The sequence below is a fragment of the Akebia trifoliata genome, chromosome 10 (assembly GCF_017979445.1).
Source record: "Akebia trifoliata isolate Shusen 1 chromosome 10, ASM1797944v1, whole genome shotgun sequence".
NCBI classification, from domain to species: domain Eukaryota; kingdom Viridiplantae; phylum Streptophyta; class Magnoliopsida; order Ranunculales; family Lardizabalaceae; genus Akebia; species Akebia trifoliata.
In genome coordinates, this window is record NC_141384.1 from 340,501 (window position 1) to 368,146 (window position 27,646).

Here is a 27,646-nt window from a genome sequence, read left to right on the forward strand (position 1 = left end):
AATTTTGAGAGTTGGATATCTTATATTTTCAACACCTTTCATCAAGTTCAAAAAATATGTTTTTTCTTTTCATGTTTTTCTTATTTTGAACCTGAGTTTTTCCATGAAATCTTAAAGTCTATGGTGCTGGATTGCCAATTTGATAATCCTTGTGTGCCCAACGACCCATAGTAAGATTTAGAATCTTACTAAGGTAGTCATGCCAACCTAATTTAAAAAGTAGGGTTTTTTCAGTAATAAACTTAATAAAGTAAGTATTTTTTTATTTATATAAAATTACAATAGATAGGTCTGCTGGTAAATTTCTCTTTCTTAAAAAGGAAGATCGAGGTAATGAGAAGAACCAGAAACTGAACATGCGTAGAATCTCACCGAGTGAAAAATAGAGAGACAGAGAAGGGGAGGGAGAGAGATTCTCTTATATTTCTCCTTCAGGTTTCGTTAATTCTTTTGGATTCGAAGCCATGTCTCAGACCAACTGGGAAGCCGATAAAATGTATGTATTTCTTCTTTATTTTCTTATTTTCTTCAGTTTGCCTTCTTTTATCCTCTTTTTTCATTTGGATTCTCTACTTTTCCCCCATTGAAGTTTTAATTTTTCATGCAAATTGTGTTGGTTTGTGCTTTTTTCTTAGTCGGTTTGGTTTTTAGGTAGCTGTGCTTGTTGTTGGTTTGATTTCTTCACCTGGGTTTTTGATTTAGGTCTTGTTCTCAATATCATTTTGTTCTTCTTCTTTTGGTAGTCTTCACTTTTGGCTTTGTTGAAGAATTTGTATTTCTTGAAGGATTGTTAATATTTTAGTGTAGGGTTTTGGTTGAGGGCATTTATTGGGATGGGTTTTGGTTACTGTTGATGCAAGTGTTCTTCTTGTTAAATTAAAAAAAAAAATTAAAAAATTTGCAGTTTGTTATAAATAAATTTAACATGCTTCATAAATCTGTGAACAAAGAATGATGGCAAACATATGGTTAATTTGGAAGTGATGAGTTGCAACGTCTTAGCCCTTTCGGAATGGCCAACTTTTAGCAGCTAAGTATTCTACACAAATCTCTCGACTATTTACGTGGGAGTTGTTACTCTCAGTTTTTCGGAGAGTTGAAACTCTTTTCATAGAGTTGCCTCCTATACCGAACAGCCAAAATCTGGGGTTGAGTTTCTTCAAGTGAGGGCATCACTAACTTCGACATCCATTTCATGTCTCCATACCTTTCTAGAACAGTTGGGAGTATGAATATCTTCTAAAATGAAATGCCGACTTTGCTAAGTTGGTAAGAGTTGTGGAGTATTGTTCCCTATTCTAGGTTCAAACCCCTTTGAACCCAACTCCACCTTGTTAACCAGTAACCCCTTATCTATCGAAAGGAAGAAAAAACTCCCGAAATGAATTCTATAACCTAAAGTGGGTAGACTAACCCACTTGCCTTTTTTTTTTTTTGATAAGTTGAAGTTTTAGTTATTTAAAAACCAAACAAAGGAGACGAAATGGCCCCATAATACAAACTTATAAAAAAAGAAGCGAGGAAAGCCCCTCAAGCTGCCTCTAAGTTACAAACCAAATCCCACCTAACAACAAAATCCTCAAAGAAAACCCCTGTAAACTCTTTGAAAACTTTCCCCCAAAAAAACATCAGCCCTATAGTAGACAACAAAAGATCTTGCATCAGAAGCTCTTTACCTTCAAAAGTACACCTGTTCCTCTCCTTCCACAAGCCCTCACAAATGGAAAATGGAAGTAGATTCCACAAAACCTGTTTTGAATCTTTGAAAGAGTAATCCCACGAACACCAAGACTCAACCAACCCTTTGATAGAGCTTGGAAGGCAGCCTGCTACACCAAAAGGCCAAGGAAATGGGACCAAACTTCTTGGGCAGTAACACAATGAAGGAACAAATGATTTGTTGTCTCCCCATTTCTATAGCACATCAAGCAAGAATTAGGAGTTTGAAAACCTTTCTTGATTAACTGATCCATTGTGGTTACTCTCTCCGTCGCCACTAGCCACACAAAAATTGAGACCTTAGAAGGGACCCTCACACCCCAAACGAAAGAAGATGGGAAAGTATAGTTCATCGAAGGTAAGCCTACCACTTACATAGATCTTACCGAGTAAGCCCCGTCTCTTGTTCCATCCCAAAGTCTTCGGTCATCCCTATCCGTGCAAACAACAATAGCCAATTGACTGACAAGCGGGAGGTAGATCAACTAACTCAAAAGTCTCACTACATATTATGGAGTCAATTTTAATTCATTCATAGAGGCTATAGCCTTGCTAAAAGTTTCTAGGTCATCTTCCACCAAGTAGGTAAGAAAGATAGGTTCAAATAGCTCGTTTACTTCTCCTAGGTTCACTTCTTCTCATGAAGAGTCCCAATTCTTTGGAATTATCTTATTTTATTTATTTTTCATTCAGACTTATCCTATAGAGGAAATTTGTATTGTTCTAGTTTTAGGGTTGTGTTATATATATTTTTTTTAATGAGGATGGTTTTTTTACACTCTTAAGTGCTATTTTTTCTCCAAGGTATTAAAGCCAGGAAAGTTGGAATTATTGAATTATGGATGTCTAAAACTTTTGGGACAGGTGGTATATAACCTTTGCACACAACTAATAGGGTAGTCTGTTATCTAACTAATACACTCGCGTGTACGTGGTTCCCCACCAAGGGATGGAAAAAAGGACTGAAGATGTAATTACGTGAGAAGATTTAAGGACTTTTGATAAAAAGGTCATTATAGCTCAAATCCACAACCCAATTCAGCCCACAGCAATCCCGACATGGTGTCACATATATTGTTGAAGATTACAAGATCCTCACACTAGTATCATATATCAAACGTGGGACTGAGAGACATTATCAAATATAAATAATAACATAAAAAAAATGAAGTGGGTCAGTTTGAAAGTAGAATTTTCATCAACACATAAGTTACAATATTACTTTAAAATTCATGGATCTCAAGTCCTCACATCCGGCTAGTGGGACCAACAAAAAAAAAAGTGGATCCTTTGCCCTTTAAAATTAAGTCCCAATAGGCTCTAAAAAAACAGAATATCTTGAAATACTTCTTGTTGGAATTCTATTGTCCCAACTTTATTCTCATTTTGGTATTAGTGGTACTCAGGTTTTATGTTGGTCTTGTTCTTCCTCTGGTGCCCTCTAAAGGTTCATTTTTTCTGACTCTTGGATTGTTGGAAAACAGGTTGGATGTGTATATTTATGATTATTTAGTGAAAAGAAATTTACAGGCTTCTGCAAAGGCATTTCAAGCTGAAGGAAAAGTGTCTATGGACCCCGTAGGTAAGTATTCCGGAGATTTTGACAAAAAACAGGTCCCAGATACCTTTTGATGTTCTAACTCTCTTAGATTGCATGGGTTTCCAGCCATTGATGCTCCTGGTGGTTTCCTCTTCGAGTGGTGGTCGGTTTTTGGGATATCTTCATTGCTAGGACAAATGAGAAGCATTCTGAAGTTGCTGCATCTTACATTGAGGTGGTTTTTTTCTCTTTGATTATCATTAATTTACTTGCAACACATTTTTGCTCAAGTCATATTATTATCCATCTTGAAAGTTCTTGCTCTTACTGGGTGTAGCCTTAATATCATTTACTTAGGTCTACTTTTTGTGTAATCCGTGATGTGTTAGAATAGCTGTATTTGGGACTGAATACTTTCAGAATGCTCTTTGGAATTCAGGATGTGATTCCCACTTATTTTTGGTCTAAGGCATGTGCTAGATATTGGTTTTTTTTTTTTTTTACTATATGGCTGCCCATGTGAATTTATGGAGTATGTTTTTGAAATAGCAGACTCAATTAATCAAAGCACGGGAACAGCAGCAACCCCAACAGCAGCAACAACAACAGCAGCAGCAGCAGCAACAACAGCAGCAACAACAACAACAGCAGCAGCAGCAACAACAACAGATGCACATGCAGCAGCTCTTGTTGCAGAGGCATGCACAACAGCAGCAGCAGCAGCGAAGAGAGGGATCCCACCTTTTAAATGGACCTACGAATGGACTTGTTGGCAGTGATCCTCTTATGCGACAGAACCCCGGAACTGCAAACGCCTTGGCTACTAAGATGTATGAGGAACGGTTAAAGCTGCCACTTCAAAGGGACCCTTTGGATGATGGAGCTATGAAGGTATTTAGTCTTGTAATCATTATTAAGTATTTTTTCTTCTTTTCACTTATCTCTTTATGCATCCTTTTTAAGCTTCCTCATAAATGTCCATTTCAACAACGGTTTGGTGAAAATGTTGCCAGCTTCTGGATCCAAACCACGCCTCAATGTTGAAGTCAGCTGCAGCATCTGGCCAACCTTCTGGGTATCGTACTATTCGTTACAATGAAGTTTTAATTCGATATCATTAATATTAGAGAGCTACTATTAGCACACCAACTTTAACTTATAACACACCAATCCATATGTAAACATGTGCTTAATTTCAAAAGGATTGGTGCATTGTAAGTAAAAGTTGGTGTGGCAATAGTATTTCCCTAATATTATTATGATTATAATTAGTATACTTTGGTTTAGATTAGATATAATTGAATGGAGGAAAATAGTGGTCTAGGTAAACTAGCTTTTGTCATAGCCATCATATATTTTTAATTGGATAACAATGGAATTGTCTTCCTCAGGCAAGTTTTGCATGGTACAGCCAGTGGAATGTCGGGAACTCTTCAGCAAGTGCAAGCTCGGAACCAACAACTTCCGGGTTCTACACAGGTTCAGGTTGTTAAAGGTGGAACAATTAGTTTTTCTTTCCTTTTAATGTGTGGTGGTGTGACTGAAATACTGAAAACAGGACATAAAGACCGAGATGAATCCGGTATTGAATGCCAGAGCTGCTGGTCCTGATGGATCGTTGATTGGAGTTGCTGGTATGGATTTTTTGAGTCTTATCTTTGTTGAGTTGGATTTTTTTTCCTTCTCTTTCTGGCTTTGCATTTCCTTTGATTGAACTTCAGACTTTCAAAATTGGTTGGCGTAAGGATGTCCATTCATTTGTTGGGTCCTTATACAGAAGCTCTGGGGATTATCATCAATAATTGAGTGGGTTATTTGAAAACCCCACCCTGGTTGATTAAGAACAGTTTGGGAAACTTGTTGCTGATGATGAGGTCACTTTGTTTCAGGATCAAATCAAGGTGGTAACAATTTGACTTTGAAAGGCTGGCCACTCACTGTAAGTCTTTTATGGGAAGCCCCCAAATTAGTTGCTATTAGCCTTTCCTTCAATGTTCCCAAATTTAACTGCAGAAATTGGATGTTGCTTTATTTTTATTAGGCTATTCTCTATGCCGTAGTCAATTTTATTAAAAATCATGTATTATTGCACAATTTGATGACATCATAGTACATTAGGAATCTCATTGTCCTACTCTTCTTCTATGCCTTATCCTAAATATAAGGGTCTGCTACGTGAATCATATTCTGGAATTACTCTTGTCACGAGGCGCTCACTTGTCAATGCTCCATGGATATGATGCAGCCCCTCATTTTTTATAAATGAGTCAAAAAATTTCGAGTTTGGATCTACAAGAACAGATTTTGACAATATTTTTACATAGGATGGCAACCTTCCTCCTTTATCTTGACTTGTGACCGGCTATGAAATTCTAATCAGTTATATAAAAAACAGAGAGAAAAAAATCATCAACCATACAAGTTCTCAAAGGATATGGATACATTGCAATGGCATGTGCCATCAAGGTTTAAAATCTCGTCTTGAGGCAATGTTTCAGTTAGGAGAAAAACCGAGACAGTCTCGACCTGAACATTTCTAGAAATTCTGAGACAATCCGATTGTTTCCGGGTCAATATTTCATTTTGGTCTTGGTCAAACTGAGATTTCAGATGAAACATTCTGAAAGGGTACAAAACTTTAAACCATGTATGCCATAATGAATGCTTTGGAATGGTGTATTGTTATTGTTGTGCGGAACATCCACCTTTGCTTTTTTCCTTTTTTTTTTTTTTTTGTGTTGTGGTGAGCTATGGTGCTGCAACTCTAGCAAACTTATTACTATCACTATGAATACTTGGGTGGTTATTCATTCGGGGAGGTTGGCTTGGTTTTGTAGGTGTATTGGTGTTGCGAGTTCTTCATCTATACCTTCCTATCATGATGTCTTGTTTTCTTCTAATCATACTAATTAACTTGATTGTGCTTAATGTCATAGCCCTTAGGTGATTTTGATCACCCTTCTACTTGTATTTGGGTGAAAGACAACTGCAGATTTCATGGCTGTGTGTAGGGGACAAGCTTAGGCAGAACAAGTAGTGAGCCCGGTCACCTTCAGGTTGGGCAATATATCCTTGAATGCAACAAAAACTCTCAAGGAAAAGTACAAGGGATTAGAGCAACCTTATGGGTATGAAGAATACAACAAACAGCTTGTAGTCTTGGGTGGTTGCATAAAATATGGCCACCCCTACTACATAGGCTAGATCCTCCCTACTAATATTTTTTTGGGGACAACCTAGTATTGATGTGGCCTGGGATTTTTTATTTTTATTTTTCATAGGTAAAGAATTTTTTTTTTGTTGAAAAGTAATAGGTAAAGAAAAATTTATTAATGAAAATACTAAACAGGGTGGCCAAGGAGGCCACCCAGCTACAAACGATTCAGGACAACAAAACTAGGAAAAGGCAAAGCTAAACAAGAAAACCCCTACAAATCACAAAGAGAATCCCAGCTAAATATAAAGTCTTCAAAAAAAGTTCCACTAGCGAGAAAATCACCGTCATTTCTTTGGATCTTGTGCTTGGCTTTCATAGGAATGCCACTAGGCTTCACCCCAACGGTATTAGTATCTCAAAGAATGCTGAGAGCATATTACTTCCTATGAGAAAGAATTTTGCATCAATTATATCTAGCTACCTCTATCGGTCTATCCCAAGAAAGTATCACAAAGGGTCCAAGCGTTGATTGATGAGACTGATCTTTAAATATCCTAATAATCTAGCAGGCTCATGCTGTCACGCCCCGAAATCCCAACACGAATCCCTATGATTCATCGGTTAGAATCTCGAGGTATGAGGTAATCAATCACACAACCTAACAGAACATTCATAAATAATAATACTTATGAAAAGAAAATACACGCAGCGGAATAAACATTTAACTAACATCTATACGAGAGTCTAGAGTAAACAGAAGAAATCGACAAACACTGATATAAGTCAAGATCTTTAATCTCATAATTCATCAGGTTACAAAAATTTCTAAACTACCATGTTTCTTATCTACAACCAAAAACCGCTAAGATCCTCTACTAGTCCTCAAAGACATGGCGGCGGCAAGACATCAATCTGATCCTCCTCGAGGACTTCCTCAAAAGACTCCTCAAAGAACGGTTCTTCAAAAGTTGAATAATCTGAAAGGGGAAGGATAGGGTGAGTAACAGGGGAATGTTACTCAGCAGGATGAACGCCGTTCTAACAACGAGTCATACATTCACGAGTAATCATCAGAACAATTAAATAATGTAAGTTTTTCATAATGTAACATACGATAAATGTCTAAGCATATTCAATAAACAGTTAAATAATTTCAACCTATCATTTTCAATCATTTAAAGTAACATATGCATCTTTTAAATGAAAACATCTATCAATCATTACAAAATAAGAAAAAAATACATAATAAAAACACGGCGGTGTAATCGATAAGAGAGCAGAGGAACACGCCGATATAACCGCCTCGGCTATGGCAATACGATATTCCAAACTTAACCTCCGATGTGGAATCCCATCGTTATAATCTGATTTTGTGGCCGGTCTAGCATACCACGGTTGGATGACCATTTATCCGGCTCAGACTGGCCGTTGACCAAGAACCCAATACTGAGTTCAACTAACGGTGAGGTCGACCGTTTGACGACTACAGACTAATAGTGATCACTAACTAGCCCAGGAGACCCCTCGCGTCGAAGCCTATCAAGAGGCAATGCATGTGAACCCCGCCTAGCTCTACACTATACAGAGACCGCCTTTACACGCAACGTTCCCCAGGAAATAAGTAGGAGAAATTCCCGGATTTCATAAGCTGTAATATGCTCTAAGGTATCCCATACTACCGAAGAGCATATGACATCTAGTGTTATCCTAGATTGACTCGCCGCTTCCGGACACACAGCAACGCGTCACTCTTTATGGGTTTTCTACAAACCTTTACTGGTAAACAAAATAATTTATTTTGTATATAATATATCATTTCTTTTTAATCGAAAATACAAACAAAGTCTGGTAGTGCCTTCCAGTGACAGTTATCTGTCATTTCCATCCATCAACTATCTCATCCCTCTATCTATCTATCACGTTTTACGTGGCATGGTCACTACGTAGAACTGGAGGCACTGTCCCATCAATCAGTCGAGAACATACGTTCTCTCTATCCATCCATCAATTAAATCGATCAATCTATCATCTAATTTCCTACATATCTATTAAGGTAATTTTTACTTTTAAAGTAATTCGAAATCCATAAAGCATCAACCAATTCCATTCGATGGTTTTGGTTGAGTCGAGAGACTTGAAAACAAAGATAAAACTATAAGACATAAAAGCTGAAAATCTATGAAAATTTAACAAGTGTTAAAAAATGATTTTTCAAAGTCGAAATTGAAAACGAACTATTTATTTATATATTAAAGAACTTAAAGTAATACTTAATTGTTTTTAATGAAATAAATGTAGGAAATAGGTATACACACTATATGGAAGCAACACAAAACAAATTAGAACCAAACTCAACATTCGGATACTTTTCCGAATTGCTGATTTTTCGTTATTTTTCGTTGAAACTCAACCAAAATCGATCCAAATATCATATTAACTATAAAATGATTATATTACGTCAAATGAATTAAAACCAATCATAAATAAGCATGCAAACATGATTCAAATTATTCAAATATGTATAAACTTAATGAAATAATCGATTTATCAACAATCATATGGATTTTCTATGGAATTATAGCATAACTAGAAGGTAGAAGGGAAGGCAACCTACCTCAAGCTAATTTCAACGGTTGAACGAACTTTAAAATCGCCTCCGGCCAATCTCCAAAATTTTCTTCCGGCGAAAATCGGATTTCTTTGCGTCCACGCGTAACCCTCGGCGAGAGGAACAACTTTCCTTCTTGCGCCTAAGCTCGGATCGTTCTCGTTTAGTGTAGATCTGAGTTTCAAATATTGAAGGAAAAGGGTTGAGATTTGTTTGGAGAGGAGAATAAGAAAAATCTGATTTTTCTAATAGAATTTAGATATTTATATCACTTAAGTTGGGACATACTTGTCATTTTGGGAATTGTTTTTCCCGAATGCCGAATTGGACAAACTTATACTCTATTTCGGATGATTTTTCGACACGAATCTAATGGTATGATCGGTTTCCTCAAATTACGTCTCTAAGGTGTCGTTTACCTATTGGAAAAATATCTAATGTGAAACTCGAGGATTTGATAACTTTTAAATCAATGCACGGATCTAAAATTCTTTCCTCGAGATACATTTTAGGATTTCAGGTCATTACACATGCAGTGCTGCCTGTACATGTGCTCTATTGAATTACTGATTTGCATATTCTTGTACTTTTTTTTTGACAAGTAAAAATTTATTGATTAAAGAAAAGGAGGCTGAGATGGCATTCATCTACTTTTTTTATCCTTTAATAGGGACTCGAGCAGCTTCGGTCGGGGTTTCTTCAGCAGCAAAAGTCAAATACACATTCCTCTCAGCCCTTTCAGCATCAGCTTCAGTATCTGACTCCACAGCAGCAGCAGCAACTCCTGCTTCAGGCACAACAAAATTTGATGTCCCCATCTGCTGGTGATATTGACAGCAGCAGAAGATTGAGAATGCTTCTTAACAATCGGAATATGGGTCTGGCTAAGGATGCTCAATCGAATTCTGTTGGTGATGTAATTCCTAATGTTGCTTCTTCAATGCAAGCTGCTTGCCCTGGTTTGCCTCGTGGGGATACCGATATGATAATGAAGGTGCTCTTTAGTCACCATGCTTCTCTCTGCAGTCATAGTTTTTCTTTTCATCATAGTTTTATGTTTTACTATTTTTGTTTTTTATTTTATCATCCTGTCATATGGCTCTCTAGCTTCTTTACATTACTTGTTTATGTAATAGTAGAAAATAGCCCAGTTACAGCAACAGAACAACAATCAACAACAGCAACAGCTTGAACAGCATGCACTTTCGAGTCAGCAGTCACAGACTTCAAACCACCAACTCCATCAGCAGGAAAAACTTGGGGGTGGTGCTGGCAGCATCACCGGAGATGGTAGCATGTCAAACTCCTTTCGAGGAAATGATCAGGTCTGTCTTTTAGTTTCTCACCTTTTTGTATGCAACGATTATTATTATTATTATTTTCCTGATCGAGACTTTGACCATAATTTTCATTTTATGAATTATGGTTCGGTTCCTAACTATATTTCCTTAATGAATTTCAAGGCTTCAAAAAATCAGGGTGGCCGAAAGCGGAAGCAGCCTGTATCATCTTCAGGTCCTGCCAACAGTTCAGGAACTGCAAACACAGCTGGACCATCCCCAAGCTCTGCACCCTCAACACCCTCAACTCATACCCCAGGGGAGATCTCTATGCCTACATTGCCACACAGTAATAGTTCATCAAAGCCCTTGATGATGTTTGGCTCTGATGGAGCTGGAACTCTTACATCACCATCAAATCACCTGGTAAGCATTTTTTTATCTTCTTGTATTTTGTTTTATATAGCATCAATAGTATCAAAATTTGGGAAGGGATGATTGAGAGATTGGAGAAAAGTTTGAGTATGTGGAAGGCTAGTTATCTGTCTAAAGGAGAGAAAGTAACCTTGATAAAAAGTACGTTGATGAGTATCCCGGTTTACTTTCTATCCTTGTTCACGCTCTCTAGGTTCGTCGAAATCATATTGGAAAGGATTATGAAGAATTTTTTGTAGAATGATAAGAATGGTAAGAGGAAGTATCACCTAGTTAGATGGAAGTTATCTGCATGCCCAAGAAAAATGGGGGGTTGGGGATTAGGGTCTTAGATTAGCTAATAGAGCATTTTTAGGGAAATGACTTTGGAGGTTTGGGGAGGAAAGGGTTAGCTTGTGGAGAAGGGTCATTACGGCCAAGTACGGGGAAAAGTGGCTAGGCTGGTATAGTGGGGAGGCTAAAGGCTCGTATGGGTGTAGTACTTGGAAGAGGATTTTGCAAGTGAGTGAGGAATTTGAGAAAGGGATTAGGTTCAAAGCGTGCATAGGTAACAAGATCAGATTCTGGGAAGATAGTTGGTGTGGCACATCGCCTCTAGCAGCTAAATTTCCGTCTTTGTACGCCTGTTTTCTGAAGAAGAATTGTTCCATTTAACAGTGTTTGATTTGCAACGATTCTATCTCTACTTGGGATTTGGGATTCAGGAGAAACTTTAATGATTGGGAACTAATAAAGGTGACATTTTTCCTTGATCTCTTGCATTCGTGTCTTCTCGATGAAAGTGAACAGGACAGGTGGGAATGGACGAGGGCTAAAAACTTGAGATTCTTTGTCAGATCGTTCCATAAGTGGCTCAATCCTTTTGCCGAGCGATCCTTCCCGGGGTCCATCATTTGATGCAATTTTGTCCCCGCTAAAATCTCCTTTTTTGTTTGGTTGGCTTTCCTTGGGAAAATTCTTATGATGGACAATTTGATTGCTCGGGGTTGGATCACGCCTAATTGTTGCCTTTTTTACTTGAAGGATGGGGAGTCTGTCGACCACATTTTAATTCACTGCTCATATTCTAATCAAATTTAGTCTAATTTCCTTGGTCTTTTCCGTATTCAATGGGTCTTTCCTCTTAAGTTCTCGTTGTTAGAAGGGTGGACCAGTAATGCTTTCTCTTCCAGAAAAAGATTCTTTTGGGCTATTCTTCCTTCGGCTATTGTTTGGGGGGTGTGGAATGAAAGAAATAACAGGGTTTTCAATAGTAAGAAGAGAAGTTCTCACAGAAGTTTCTTGGAGATCTTGGGCTTGTTGTATCTCTGGTTGAAACATAATATAGAGTTCACGGGGATTACTTTTGATGATTTTGTTTTTAGATGGAACTCTTTATTTAATCATTGATGCATTAACTTTCCTTTGTTTTGTTGCTCTTTTAGAGGCTTCCTCGGCCTCCTTGTACTTTGTTGTCTTTCTTTTTCAATATATTACACTTATAAAAAAAAAGTATGTTCTGAAAGAGGAAATTTTTGCAAAATGTTTTACTGCATTTTGGCAGTGGGATGATAAAGATATTGATGGGCCTCTGGATGATAATGTTGACTCGTTCTTATCTCATGATGATAATGACCCTAGAGATATAGTTGGCCGCGGTATGGATGCCAGCAAAGGTGCAATTAATTCCCTTCTATTGTCATGAGCATTTCTACTATGAATTTTTCTGAGAAAAATATGACTCAGTTAGTAGTGGGATTCACATTTGATTGAGGATTCTATTCTTTTTTGCTATGTAATTTTCTCAGAGTATACCCATTGTTTTCTAATATCAGGGTTCACATTTAATGAGGTCGGTTTTTTCAAAGCAAGCACTAGTAAAGTTATTTGTTGCCATTTCTCATCGGATGGAAAATTGCTTGCTACTGGTGGGCATGATAAAAAGGTGCGGGTGATTGTCAGATATACCTATTGTGAGGGGAATTTTATAATGTTTCAAATTTATGCTTTTCATTTCTAAAAGAATAATATGCACCTATGTGCTAAATTTTTTGCAATGCAGGCTGTATTATGGCACACAGATTCCGTAAATCAGAAAACTTCACTGGAAGAACATTCTTCTCTGATTACTGATGTTCGTTTCAGTCCAAGCATGCCACGTCTAGCCACATCATCTTTTGACGGAACTGTCAGGGTTTGGGATGCTGACAATGTTAGTTGAAAATGCTATTTCATTTTTGTTGATTCATTGCTGGAAATTTTGGTTTTTGATAACGTTCTATTTAGGAAATACTTTTTTTCTTCTCCATGATCAAGCACTCAGTCATCATGGCCATAATAGTTTCAACAGTAAGTAGCATAAAGAATAGAACTACTGTAACTGCGCCTTGAGCCAATGTCACTAACCATCCAATGTCATCCAAACTGGCATGCTCAAAGGCAACAAGAACCTATCAGTATGTCAACCATCAAATTTGAAACAAATTAGGAACCCCATTCATAACTACAATGTTCAGCAACAACTCGGTCAATTCAGTACTCAATTATTATCTTGAAGAATATATATGACATTTGGTCCAGGCAGAAAAATATATGGAACTGGCTAGCCTGGCAGGCCTTGTGCATATTGCCCTAGGAGCCAACAGTCCAAACATGGCTAGTAGACAACCACCTGCTTGGAGCCACAACATGCAATATATCACCAAGTGTTTGGTTGCATCAGAAATTTATAAATGCAATCCTAGCACTGGCATCACCAATTGTTAAGAGTCAAAGAAACTCACATATGAGGGCCTTTGAGCCCATTAATCAAACTGGGTCAACTCAAGCCCAAACCTTCTAAGGATTTTGCTACTTGGAATTATGCCGTCTCAATTCTCATACGTAGTTCATAGACAGTATTTAAGGTGCCTCACACCTACAGATATAGAAGAAGTATAGAAGAAGGCAACCGACGATATCCTATTGCACACGTAGAGCACTTGGCATACTCGCACAATGTCACTCCAATGTTGTACTATTGTGCCACTTGAGGATGATAAGTTGGTCTAGGAGCACCAAGCTTCCCAAGAAAAGACATGCCTGATTCATGATGTCCTTTGATAGCCAATCTGTCCATTGGAATTCATAGACAAAACTTACCTAGGCTAATGGCTCAGTGTATGATTACTCAAGCTGGTAATTTAGTGACCAACAGAGCCTTAGGGCCAGTATCTTGGCCTAGGAACTATCCTTTATGGCATTCCTATTCCATTTGGAGCTCGTGATGATCCCCTCTAGGAATTATAGCAAGTTGGCCTTGGGTTGTTAGGAGTGGTTGGACAAAAACCCCTCCTTAAAAAGGATGTCAACCCTTTCTTTGGTAGGGAAAGGAAATAAAAAAATATTTGAGGCCATTCATACTTGGTCATTTATTTGGCCACACAACTCCGATTCATGAACAGTCAACTGCATTGACCTCATCTTCAAACAACCTGTTTGGAATGACAACTTGATGACTACGCCTATCTGGGCACGTGGGCTCCACCATGCAATTTTTGTGGGCCCCACAACTAAATAGTAAATATACCCTTGCCATGACGAGCACCTAAAAAAGCCATGATACTTTGCCTATTTTCCACTGCTACGGAGCGGCGACTTGCCTTTTCTATGGGAAAAGCCATAACATGGACCAAATGAAATGAAGGATTAGGATTCATGTTAAGAGAAAGAAAGTTTTTAGTCCAGTTATCAGCCCAATGCCAACCTCTTCAATCTGGACTTGTGACTTGAAATGCTTCAAAATCCAACCTTCTTTATGTTAATGAACCCATGGTCAAGCAAAGCTACATTTATGTTCTATGAACACATGATCTAGTGAAGCTGCATTTTGGTTCTGTAGTTGTGCTATCCCAAACATACTGTATATTCTCCTGAGTAGATAGATGATTCTAATGTGCAGCCAGGCTACTCTCTTCGCACTTTTACGGGACATTCTGCATCTGTTATGTCGCTAGACTTCCACCCAAATAAAGACGATCTACTCTGTTCATGTGATGGTGACAGCGAGATACGGTACTGGAGTGTCAACAATGGTAGCTGTTCTAGAGTATTCAAGGTATGGATATTTTGAGCTTGGGCTTTTGATTTCTAAATCTTATATTTAAAAGCCTCTTGTTGTAACATTCTTTATTCCCAATAAAGACTTTGAGTGTTCTCATTTTGTAACTGTGTAATATTTTGTTCATCTAATGCAGGGTGGCATGACCCAGATGAGATTTCAACCTCGTCTGGGTAGGTATCTTGCGGCTGCTGCTGATAATATCATTTCCATACTAGATGTTGAGACCCAAGCTTGCCGACATTCATTACAGGTTAGTTCTTAGCTGATGAGTGATGACTCGGTGAATGTATCTTGTATTCTTTTTAGGCCTTCTGTTTTTTTTTTTTTTTTTCTCATTTAGGAGAACTGATCTTGTTTGTTTTTGGGCATTGGTTTGTAACTATAGGGACATACAAAACCGGTCCATTCTGTGTGCTGGGATCCTACAGGTGATCTTTTGGCATCCGTGAGTGAGGACTCTGTCAGAGTTTGGACATTTGGTTCAGGGAGTGAAGGGGAGTGCATTCACGAGTTGAGTTGTAATGGCAACAAATTCCACTCTTGTGTTTTCCATCCCACATATCCATCTTTGTTGGTCATCGGCTGTTACCAGGCAAGTCACTCCTGATTTATCATTTCATGTAGTTTTTTTTAGTGCCACCATACCCTTTTGGTTATTCATCTTTTCCCCAATTTTTGTTGACTTATTATCCGTAATAGTTATATAAGGCGTAGTGGTTGTAGGATATTTTGATTGTTACTAGAATGTCGTGTAGCTCATGCAACTTAAACAAGATATTTTACTACTGTGCTGGGACACGAATATTGACCTCTGGTCGTTGATTAATAATTTAGATAAGTCATAGATGATGATTTTGTTCCATTTGCTTAAATGTAGTAGAAACTAGTACTAGTGATACCAACTCAGAGTGTACTTGGGTTTTTGTTTTTTTTGATAGGCACTGCAAATGTTCTCTTGCTTCTTTATCGGCTCCTCAAGCTTTTTATTTTTCTTAAAAAAAAAAAAAAGACAAGGAGATATCTGTTTCATAGAATTATTTTAGGATTTACTAATTAATTGCACGGAATTATGGGTGTTTCTACAGTCTCTGGAACTTTGGAACATGAGTGAGAACAAGACAATGACTCTCTCTGCACACGAAGGACTGATCGCTTCCTTGGCAGTGTCGAATGTTATGGGTTTGGTAGCTTCAGCTAGTCATGACAAATGCGTCAAGCTTTGGAAGTGATTCTTGTGTCAGGTTACCATATAAATGGCTAAAACTGACTACTCTTCTAACATATTTTTCTGTAGTGGTTCTTCATTGTTTTGATTCTGGTGGCTGTAGCAGGTGAAAAGGATTGATTACTACTTTATCATCGTGTCCATATGCTTGCTTTCTATCCCATCCATCCATCTAAAATTCAGTTCTTAGTTGCATCAGATACTAACCGTTACTAGTAGAATCGATCAGGAACTCTCTCTCTCTTTTTCTTTGTCAAGACTTGCAAATATTTGCATGTACTTCATAATGAATACTCTCTGCGTAAAGTTTACATATGTACAATGCTTTATTGACGATTGAATCCACCTCTATAGTGCCATATTTAGTAATTCCCGAACTGTTTCTTCTGTATCGGGGATCATCGAAATAAGCAAGAATACTATTTATACGGAAAATACCATTTATGGGTATTTCAATCGAGATACCTGAACAGGGTATCCTGTCTGTCTAACAAGTAGCTACTAAATTTGAGCCTTTTTTTTTTTTTGGGGGGGGGGGGGGGGTGATTTTTATTCAGAGACCTATAAGATCACCAATCAAGTTGATTTTTGATTTATATATTCAGTCAAAGATATAGCCCCAAAATTGTGGTACAATGAAAAAAAAATTATTGTCATCGCCGGACATCAAATTTGCTGCTCTTCTCATCTTGCTTTAATGTAGATGGTTGATTTTGCATCAATGAGCAGTACACTTCGACTACCCATATGGGAATTTATTTTATTTAAGAAGCGGGCAGTCTCCTTCAAACTTTTGAAGGAACCCTCTCCATTGGATTCTACGTGGCATTTGAAAAGAGGTATTTAAAATTTTGATGAAAATGAAAGGGCGTGAAATAAATAATAAATAAATACCACGTGTCTTTTAATGAAAAGGGTTCTTTTGAAATTTGAAGTGGACTGGCCGCTTCAAAGTCGGGACTAACCTCACCTATGTATTTGAGAGGGTTTTTTTGAAATTTGAAGCGGACTGGCGGCTTCAAAGTCGGGACTAACCTCACCTATATATTTGAGAGGGAGAGAGTCTCTCATTTCAAAAATGAAATCAATCCTTCTCTTAACAAAGGGGGATTTTTATCTGATAAAATACACTTCTTTTCGGAAAAATTTAAATTTCTTAAGTATTAAGACTCTTTCTTATTAACTCCCTAGATTTTCCTTGAATATTCAACAAGCATCTATGGTTCTATGCATACTATCATGTCAGCTCTACGGTTGCAACTTGGTTCGGTTTGGGGGCCAAAAGGAACCGAATCGACATAGGTTGATTCAAATCGAACCACAATGTCAGTAGAACTGAATTAAGGTCGGTTTAGTTTGATTTGGTTCTAATAGTTGTAAGAATTCTATAAACTCATTTGGAAGTAACATATTTTTAATGAAAAATAGCAGTGACTTTAGATTGACCCCATTTCATACTTTTCTAAGGACAATCCAGCACAATTAAAAAAAATCTGAATATATAATAAACTTAAAATTTCAAATAATAAATCATTAACTTATCAATAATAAATAATAAAAAAAAGTCATTAATTTTTTCATAAAAAAGTCAGTAATCAATGTCCTATAACTCCTAAAATATATTTATTTATTACATGAGAATCCGGTTCTAGGTTTGGCTTGGTTTGGTTCTATGCATGCCTTGAATAAAAAATCAAACCAAATTAATTGATTCTCTATTTCTTAACCCAGAACTTAACCACCTTCTCGATTTGAACCGGACCAAGTTGCACACCTAGTGGGTAAAATGCTAAGGGTAATGTTATAGGAAGTTTATGAGGTACTTTTAGATAATTACAAAATTAGAAAGTACTTATATACAATTTTAGCAAGAGAAATGCTTAGGGACCTTTAAGAAGATATGAAAAGAATGGAAAAAAATAAAATAAATAAATACGGGTATCTCAAATATTCACCAAAACTTAGAGGGGTATATCCAAATCACCCCCTCTTTTTCTTATTTTCCTCATTTTCTCGTTTTGTCCGACCGCCATTAATGGTCTTGGGCTAAAGTAGGAAAGCAAGGTCCTAGTTTTGATTTTTCGCTTTTTTTTCGAATTCGAGTGCGCAATTTTTTTTTCTCTTCTTCTAATTTTGTGTCAGCTAGGGTGTATGGATTTTGTTGGAGTATCGATAATCTTGAAGTTCTACAAACAGATCTGTGAGTGAGACAATTTTTCTTGCCACATTGTGTTGTTTTGAAGCTTTTGATCTCCATTTTCTCCTCTCTCTCTCTGTTCATTCTTGTTTATACTAGTGTATAGTTGTGCATTTAGCGATTGTTCGATTGACGTTTTTGTTATAATCAAGTTTGTGGATGAATTTGGATTGGAAACTTAAGGAATCAGTTTAAATTTCTCTATTCTTTTTTTTTTTTTTTTTGTTGAACTTTGATGTTTGGATTGACGTTTTTGTTATAATCAAGTTTGTGGATGAATTTAGGAAGTTGGATGCCATTGAAATGTATTGTTTACTAGTGTATGTGCTTTTGATCTTGGTTTTGCTATTTATTTATTAAATTTAACAAATTTTCAGATTGTAATAATTTAACTTGTCACATAAAATTTTAACTGTAAAGCCTTTTCTGTTGGATCTATATGTGTAGTGGTAGTTTTGTTTGTCTATCTGCTTAATTTCATAGAATCTAATCCATTTACACAATATTGCGTATGGACCTATAGATTGTTTCTTGATCAGTTTGCTTGACTGTTCAGTAAAGTAACAGGTACTTAAAATGGAGACTCAAGTGCTTAACTGTTTGGGCTTCCAACTATTAACACCAACCATACAGACCTTCCTCAGGTGACCTCAGCTTATCCCAATTCTTTCCTATCAACTACTGAATGAATTTCTCCTAATGTAGTTCCACTGAAGTGTATAATGCACTCTTCTTCCCTCATATTTTACCTTTTATTTTTCTTTTTTGTAGGCGATTCCTTCGAGAGACTCAAGCTTCTTATAAGGTAAATTATCTGGTTTCCTCATATCCAACTTACATGGCTACATCCAAATGAAAAAAGATTTCACATTTTGATTTCTGTTTAGAAACAATCTAGCTCGCAAATTTACAATCTGATTTGTAGGCCCCAAGTCTAGAGAGAGTTGGAGTTCTTGGCCAATTATCTAGCAGAATTGTCTTTGGTTGAGTATGAGTTCCTGAAGATCCTTCCTTCTCTTATAGCAGCATCTGCCGTATTCCTTGCCATATGGACACTTGATCAATCAGGCCATCCATGGGTCTGCAATTTTGGCCAGTTGTCCCCATTCGTTTGATTGTACACCCCTACATAAGTAAAACCTCACTTCATTTACCATTCTTGGAGAATCCCACTCTAGAGCACTATACCAATTACAAGGCATTGGACCTGAAAGTTGTAATTCTTGCACTGCAAGATTAGCAAATGAATGCTAAGGGTTGCCCTCTAAATGCTATTCGCGAAAAGTACAAGCAGGATAAGGTAAAAACTTGTATGAGTAAAATGTGAAAAGCTTGCATTGGCTTTCAATTATGGTTCTGTTGCCCATATATTGTCACTGAATTTAGATACTTTCGAGTTAAATACATAATTTTGTAACCATTTTCTAGAGTCCTGGTCCCACGTATTTTCTAGAGTCCTGGTGGCAGTTTAAGTGTGTTGCGGCTTTCTCATCTCCGAAACCGATGGAAACACTCTTTCAATGTGAACGTATATAGCTGATTACTACATTCCTTTGAGATTGACACAACAGATGATCCATCAGACGGAAGTCTTTTCTAGATTTTGAGTACTTATTTGTTTGGTGTTGCAATTGCAATCTGATCTTAGTTCTCATTCATTTATTATTGCCTTGCCATTTTATTTCTGTTTTTTTATTTTTTCCGTAGCTTTTTGAAAGGCTCTGGTTCTCCCAGACCCCTGTCTGTGTAGTTTTATTTTTCGCCCATGTGAAGTCCTTTGATGGCTACCAAAGATTATTGGTAATGCGAGCTCAACCATATTTTAGAAGCTCAAGCTTGAGTTTGCTTGGTTAATGAACTCAGGCCCGATGGTCAGGTCAAGTTGAGGATTATGCCACTTTGGTTGAGCCTGGGTTTACCCTCCAACCCGTCTAACCCGCCCAGGTTGCAGCCTTACTTTAAGATAATCTACAAATGACAAAATTTTATGTTGTATCATTCCTTCCCCCTTGAGTGGGTCTAGTCTAGCTCTAGGACACTTTCAATGGGTTGGGCCTTGGCTTTTGTGGATTGGGTTCGGAGTGATCTGGACTTTATTGACTGGAACTCGATTAGAGTCCACTGGACTCTATTGAATTTTGACTGATCTGGGTCGAATTAGAAACTTTCCACATATTATATTAAATATAATTCTCAATTTAAAAAATTTATTTGACCAACAAATCTAGCTTTCGAATTATAAAATACGCACTAAATCCATTGCTTCAAAGAAAGCCTACTAAATGACAAGTGGATGCAATTAAAAATATATTTTTTGGTATTATAATCAACCTCGTGGATATCACCACCACTACCTTAGGTGTAGTTGAAGTCAAACTTTTCTTTATGGCTCGATCGTTGGATACGAATCTGCTTGTATGATAATTATGATCTCGTCAAATCTGATTTTATTAGAGATCTTCTAGTCAATATGCAGAGGAGATAAGAAAGGAGTGGTGCACACTTGATGCTCCATCGCCTACTCCAACCTCTTAATGTTTGTGTCGTGGAGAACTAACATTTCCCAAAACGGAGAGAATGATGTTCTAATCCCATTTATTATTATTATTATGCCTTTTATTTTAATTGTGTAATGTAATAAGTAGATTTGGGGTGTCAATAGCATAATTCCTCACATATTATCGGATTAAGAGACAGACTTGGCTACTGATGGGTCTAACTCAAGCCTAAGCCCAGCTCTAAATATGTAATAAGTGGATTTGGGGTGTACAAATCCTTAGGCCTTGTTGGGATCCCGATGCATTCTATTGATATACTTGTATTTTATTGATAATATTTGTATTTTTTTTTTTTTTTGAAATATTGATATTTATGTTAAAACTTGAGTGACCCTAGTCTTACTAAGGTCTCTCACCTCTTGGCATTAAAAAAAAAACATGATCCTATGCTTCTGTTAAGTACCAAATTCTATGAATTTTGAAAGAAAAAAATTATTTCTCACACGAAAGTATCATCCTAAAAGCACACGACTTGTCCAAAAGTCGGTTGGGATAGCGGTCAATACCTACTTCATAAAATAATAATTTTTTTTAAAAATGGAGATCCTGTACACTACAGGTACAGCTCCCCCAACGAACCTTTTTCTTTATTTACATGACACGTGGCACTTACTCGTTTTCTTTATAATATAATATGATTACGTGGTTACTGTACCCTTCTGCAGATATTGGATGTCAAGCTCTTTGTAGACCATCCAGTGGAGAGAAAATAAAAGGAGAAATCTTTTTAAAATATTTTATAATTTCAATTCGATGACCCGTAAATCTCTTTTCAGATATTTTAAAATTTTAAAATTATCTTAAATTATTTTCTATAAATTCAAACATGATGAAAGAAAATTGAATTCCTCCTCTCTGTACTTCTCTCAATTCAAACATAGCCTAAGAGAAAAATAAGTAAAAAAAATCAACTCACATATGATTTTATGAGTTTAACTAAATTTATTTTCTTAGATAGCCCAAGGAATATACCCACCTTAAGTGAGACTAGTCTACTAGGGACTGCTTGCACCGCATCATCTCTAATTACCTTCAAGTGGTATAGATACAAACATATGTTCTTATCAATTTTTAAATAAAACAGTTTGAAAGCTTAATACATTGTAATTGGTGCCAAAAAGAATAATTTAATAAAGTGCAACTTGTATATTAAGAGTGTTTTAAAAAATGATTTTTTATTTTAATTTTAGATTGAGGTACAACCAACCACATTACATTGTAATATTGATGAAAATGCGGAAGGGGTAATGTATCTAAAATTAACTTTTTAGAAATCCAAAGGCCAGTGGCAAATTAGTAGTTTTGAGGAAGAAATAGAAGTATTTTAGTCTTTTTAAGTCAGTAAGTAGATGGTTATCCTCCAGTTGGGATCCCCATCATCACACGCGGCATCGCCACCCATTTCTTGGTAGCGCCGCTGACTAAGTTCTAGATTGGACCTTCCGCCACCCAAACCACCTCCATGTTTATCTGATACGTATTTTTGACGTTGATCCTAAATTACTAAATTACCCTTTAAAAAAACTTAATCTAATAGAATTTTGAGGATTTTTTTTTTTTTGGGTGGAATCATTAAAATGAAAGGTGCTCCTCCTTGTTATAACAAGAAAAGACTCATTTATTTTCTTCTCTACTAAAACTAAGAACAGCCACTCATGATTTGATAACCGTACACCGTCCCTTTCTGATCATATTTGCCTTAAAAAAAAAAAACAAATTTATGAATATTTCAATAATTGTGATTTGTTAAAGATCAAGGCAATTATTTAGTGTAGTATCTTGGTGGGGTCTACCCAATTGTCATTTCCAGTACATGTTTGCTCTGGTCTTACTCATTCTAATTTTGACACCATAAATAATAAGATGCACACCACCCATTATCAATTGCACCCCATCACTTAAAAATTTACCTTCGCATTTCATTTGGATGATTACACTCCTAAAATAATTAAAAAAAATATTACACTCATTTTTTTTTTTAAATCTTTTTTGTTCTTTCTCAATTATGTCAAAAGAAATTATTGTTAGTTCAATAATTTTTGCAAGAAATATTTTTTTTGTTTCAGAATCATATTTACAAAATTACGTTATCTTGAAATACGTAAATTCAGATTAAATTTAAGAAAAAAAATAGTGTCTTAATTAAGTTGGAATCAAAGTAGAGTACGAGCAAAGATTACAAAAAAAATTACAAAGTAAAATAAAGTTTAAATCCTAAAATTTTAGTTATTAAAATAAGGTGCAATAAAAACACTTCCGAAATGGGAAGTGTATTTTTTGGTGAAACTAAGAAAGGAAAGTGTATTTATTGCACTTTAACAAAATTCAAAAAAAAAATAATAATAAATAAATAAATATTTGGAGGACAGTTGAGTAATTTCAAGTGAAAGATGTAAGGAGAAACGAACGAACGAACGAACGGACGGTTGGTTAAAGTGTGGTGCTGGTTTTGCGCGCAATTTTGGTTGGAAGAAGGATAGAAAGAGAGAAGGTTCTGAGAAGATGACGAGGACGATTCTGAACATCTTATCTCAGCCCACGACACAATTCCATACTACTACTACTACTACTACTAATTCCTATTCTTCTTCTTCTTTCTCTCCCCACTATAAATACCACCAATTCTCTCATTCTCATATCACCATTACAACAACAACAACAACAAATCTCTCCAACAACCCTTTCTCCTCTATTATCACTAATCTCTCCACCATGCCTCTACACACAGCTAAATCAGGTAAATTTCCTCCTAATCGTTTTCCACATTAATTTCCTGCTAATTTTACCTTCTTAATTTTATTTTCTCCAGCCCAATGGCTTTTTAATTTGGGTCTAATTCAATCCCTCTTGGAAACCTATGTTATCAGATACCCTTTGAGGTTTTTTCATTGGGATTCTTCTTCTTTTTTGAGTGAACAAAATGGCTCCATTTTCTACCAATTAAGCTCTAATTTTTTTTTTTTTTTTTAATGTTTCTCCCCTCCCTCTCTCATTTGGAATGCTTGAACATGGTTTATTTTGCTAAATTATTCGTTTTTTCCATTTTCTTTTTTTCTTCAGATACCCCCTCGTTTTTTCTGTCTTTTTTTTGTTTGTTTTTGTTTTTGTTTTTGTTTTGGGATGGGGGTGAACTTTACATAAAGAATTATTATAATATTTTATGTTGTTTTGGATCAATTGGGGGAAAAGGGTTTTGTTTGATTTGATGATTTTCCAATGCTCTACTAACACACACACACACAATCAATAATACAAAAGTTCAATTTTTTTTGCTTGTCTGAGTTCTCTGTTTCTACTTTTTATTATTATTAGGTTTGTAAAACATTGATTTCCTATTTGTAGATGGATACTCTAAAAGAACAAAGTAGAAACTATAAAGTCTCATTTATTTGAAAAGATCAAATTAAATTTTGGATGTTTAGATTATAATTAAAACAGTTAAGTTAAATTTGTGAAACTATATCTATCCTTCTAGTTTATGAAGATGTGTTCCTTATCTTCAACCCTTCCAATTGATGGCCACAAAGAAGTAGAGATTAAGTTATCTGATCTCAAAAGGGTAGGGAGTACAATGATTCAATTGTTTCTTCCAGGGGATCTCAGATAAGGGACCTGTTAAATGCTTTTTAACATGGGTAAATTACCAAATAATTACTGAAATTTTCAAAAATACTGAAAGTGTTACATGTGTTGACACAACTACCATGAATGTTCACAAAATGGGATCAAATCGTCAACATTATGTGATAACTTTTTCAACAAAAGCAACACTTCGGAAATACCGAAAACTTTTATAATTATTATTTGGGAATTTACCCTTTTAACATATCTTTTTTTTTTTTCTGGAAGAAAATGGAGATCCAAAGAGGCACAAAATCTTGGGGGTATTAAGTTTACAATTTGAACTGCCAAATTTGTTAAAAATAAACTGGCCACGTAATTTTTGCCAACAGATTTCTGAGCTTGAACCTTTTCATCAATACCCAAAATGAAAGAACTGGAAAAAGAGAAAAAATATTGCACAATTCATGATATCAGATTGAATTTCAAGTATCAATATTACAATTTGAACAGTTAAAGTAAATAAAAATCCTGCTTGGAAAGTGTAGTGGGTTCATCGAATAATTCTGGTACACTTAGTGTTCTATAGACTAAGTCATTGGTTATCAGTGTTTTACCAATTTTTTCCTACACAATTGAAGGTTTTGGAGCTAATGACATCATCCCTTCTTTTTCTTTTTTCTCAGGGTTTCTTCCTCTTGCTCATAGATGCTCTTGGGTGCAAGACAGTTCCACATGTTACGAAAGGGTCACCAGTAATGGATGTAGGCCTTTGAATTCTGTATTTCCTACGGCCCCTGCTGTGGTTTCCTCTGTTGAGGACCTCTTCAAATTCATATGCTCGGGTCCACTTTTAAAAAAATTAGGTTCCACCCCAGAAATGGTTGCAGAGAGTATTGATAGGTGGTTAGAGTATGGTCTTTACTTGTGCAGATTATTCCAGCTCAATGACCTTAACCTGACAATCCCACAGAAATCTAGGCTTTATCACTACTATATACCTGTGTTCTTCTGGTGTGAAGATCAGATTTCGCAACACAGGTCAAAATTCAAAGATGGGGAAGATATCCCTCCTTTAGTGGTATGTGTGCTGTTCAATTCATGTTGTTTTCTTAATTTAAGAGCTTTTTACGACCGATGTCTTATATGTTCGATTGTTTTTGGAACATGCCTTGAGCTAACCATATTGTCCTTTAAAAATGGTTTGTTATGGTAAGTGAAAGAGAAGCTTACCTATGTATTATCTCATCTCTCTATGGTGCAGATTGGTTTTAGTGCGCCACAAGGTTGTGGAAAGACTACTCTTGTCTTTGCTCTAGATTATCTTTTTAAGGTCACTGGCAGGTACAAAGCAAAAAATAAATTGAAAAAGTTATATTTCTTAGTTTTCATTTTGCTTTCTTTTCAAGAATTATGAATCTCATGACTTATTTAAATTTCAGGAAGTCGGCCACAATATCGATAGATGACTTCTATTTGACTGCAGAGGATCAGGTAAATATACTGGGAAAATAGATTACTCCCTTTCATTGTTCTTTTTCCATTTCTTTCACAAAAAAAAAAAAAAAAAAATCCCTGATGAGATTTATTTTTAATTGCAGGCTAAGCTGAGAGATCAAAATCCAGGAAATGCACTCTTAGAGGTATCCATTGAAATACTTTTTACGTCTGTACTTGCAATATAAATAAGATGCATTTTCTAAATATTTATTTTTTTAAATTTTCAGCTTCGTGGGAATGCTGGAAGCCATGATCTATCTTTGTCATTTGAAACACTGACAGCTTTAACCAAAATGACTAAGGAAGGTAAGACATCCTCTTACCTCTTCCCATTTTATGGATCTAGTAATCTACTTTTTAATTGGCTTAATATTAGATATGTTTAATTTATTTTTCAAAGAGAAAATAATATTATTTGTTATATTTATTTATATTCTTTGTTAAAATGGAGCCCCTTCAAGAAATAATGGTGGCTTATGTGTTATACTGTTCAGGTATGAAATTGAAGCTACCACGGTATGATAAAGTAGGTATACACTATCGTTTACTTCATTTATTTCGTGATAAATTTAGGATTAGAGGGTACTTACTATTGATGTATTCTTTTGTAGTCCGCATATGGTGGGAGGGGTGACAGAGCTGATCCCTCAACATGGCCAGAGGTTGAAGGGCCATTAACAGTACGATAATCTTCCTCGAGTTGTGTATTCTAATTATAAAACCACCACTTACTGTCTAGTTTTTCTCATTTCTGTTGTTCTTTCGATGGTCATTTTAGGTGGTCTTGTTCGAAGGTTGGATGCTTGGTTTCAAACCTCTTCCAACGGAAATTGTCAAAGCTGTCGATCCACAGGTTAGAAATCCTTTGAAACAAATCCAACACCCCTAAATGGTTTGATTTCAAATGGACTTGATTAAAAAGAAATGCTTTATTTTCCAGCTGGAGGTGGTAAACAAAAATCTTGAAGCTTATTATGATGTGTGGGACAAGCTCATTAATTCATGGTTAATAATCAAGATTAAGGACCCAAGTTGTGTCTATCAGTGGCGATTGCAGGTTTGCTATCTTGTTAAAACATATTTGTTACCTCTGCAATGTAAAACACTATATTCCTCACTATCCGATTTGTATAACATAATATTGTGGATAAATTTGCAGGCAGAGGTTGCCATGAGGGAGGACGGCAAACCTGGAATGTCTGATGAAGAGGTGGGTTTCTATCAATTATTCTCTTCAGAGTCCTACTTGCCGCATTATTTATTTAGTTCAATCTGAATAGTAAAAAAATTGGGTCGAGTTTCATTGCAATTTAATGAAAATTCAAATTAGGAAGAGAAGAATACGCCTAATTTTGATTATTGGTGTCTTTGGGGGTAATGTGATTATGGTTTATGAGGTGTACAGACTTGTGATTAGTGGTTGGTTTATGAAATTAAACTTTATTGTTATTTTGCAGGTTTTGGACTTTGTTTCACGTTACCTTCCAGCTTACAACGCTTACCTTCCCACACTCTATGCGGAAGGACCAAATGGTTCAGATCTAGAGCATCTCCTAGTTGTCGAAATTGACCAAGAAAGGAATCCCATCTTTGGGAATTAGTTAAGTGAGACGTCAATTGGAAGATTGGAATGACTAGTAGAAGGGTTTTTTCTTTTTTGTTTGCTGGACGAGATTTATTGATTACAGGAAGAGTAAGATCCATGAAAGAAGCCAGTATTGGTTACATGTAAATGTCGTATGTACGTAGAAAGAAATGATTAATTGGAAGGGAAGTTTCTCATTA

The 27,646-nt window shown here is 36.1% G+C and overlaps 2 protein-coding genes and 1 long non-coding RNA gene across 3 annotated transcripts; all 3 read left to right on the plus strand.

The window, feature by feature from the left end:
- Nucleotides 1-303: 303 nt before the first annotated feature.
- On the plus strand, nucleotides 304-16,390 carry LOC147392533 (transcriptional corepressor LEUNIG-like). The gene is given in 19 exon segments (XM_086455763.1): nucleotides 304-496; nucleotides 3,204-3,301; nucleotides 3,386-3,424; nucleotides 3,427-3,494; nucleotides 3,812-4,150; nucleotides 4,273-4,334; nucleotides 4,651-4,744; nucleotides 4,818-4,893; nucleotides 5,149-5,198; nucleotides 9,695-10,018; nucleotides 10,161-10,349; nucleotides 10,488-10,730; nucleotides 12,283-12,394; nucleotides 12,554-12,663; nucleotides 12,781-12,930; nucleotides 14,659-14,814; nucleotides 14,954-15,070; nucleotides 15,206-15,412; nucleotides 15,906-16,390. Coding segments are annotated over 19 exon segments (2,610 nt in total). The 5' UTR covers nucleotides 304-464; the 3' UTR covers nucleotides 16,050-16,390.
- Nucleotides 16,391-17,577: 1,187 nt separating this feature from the next.
- LOC147392534 (uncharacterized) lies at nucleotides 17,578-21,086 on the plus strand. Its single transcript, XR_015182060.1, has 4 exons — nucleotides 17,578-18,245; nucleotides 18,799-18,886; nucleotides 19,014-19,047; nucleotides 19,168-21,086. It is a non-coding gene; the product is annotated as an uncharacterized LOC147392534 (long non-coding RNA).
- A 2,126-nt stretch (nucleotides 21,087-23,212) lies between these two features.
- Nucleotides 23,213-27,646, plus strand: LOC147392535 (P-loop containing nucleoside triphosphate hydrolases superfamily protein). Its single transcript, XM_086455043.1, has 12 exons — nucleotides 23,213-23,537; nucleotides 25,048-25,442; nucleotides 25,626-25,705; nucleotides 25,804-25,855; nucleotides 25,963-26,004; nucleotides 26,089-26,167; nucleotides 26,356-26,387; nucleotides 26,473-26,541; nucleotides 26,640-26,714; nucleotides 26,802-26,918; nucleotides 27,021-27,071; nucleotides 27,319-27,646. The coding sequence occupies exons 1-12, from the start codon at nucleotides 23,303-23,305 to the stop codon at nucleotides 27,460-27,462; spliced, it is 1,371 nt and encodes a 456-aa protein (XP_086311169.1). The 5' UTR covers nucleotides 23,213-23,302; the 3' UTR covers nucleotides 27,463-27,646.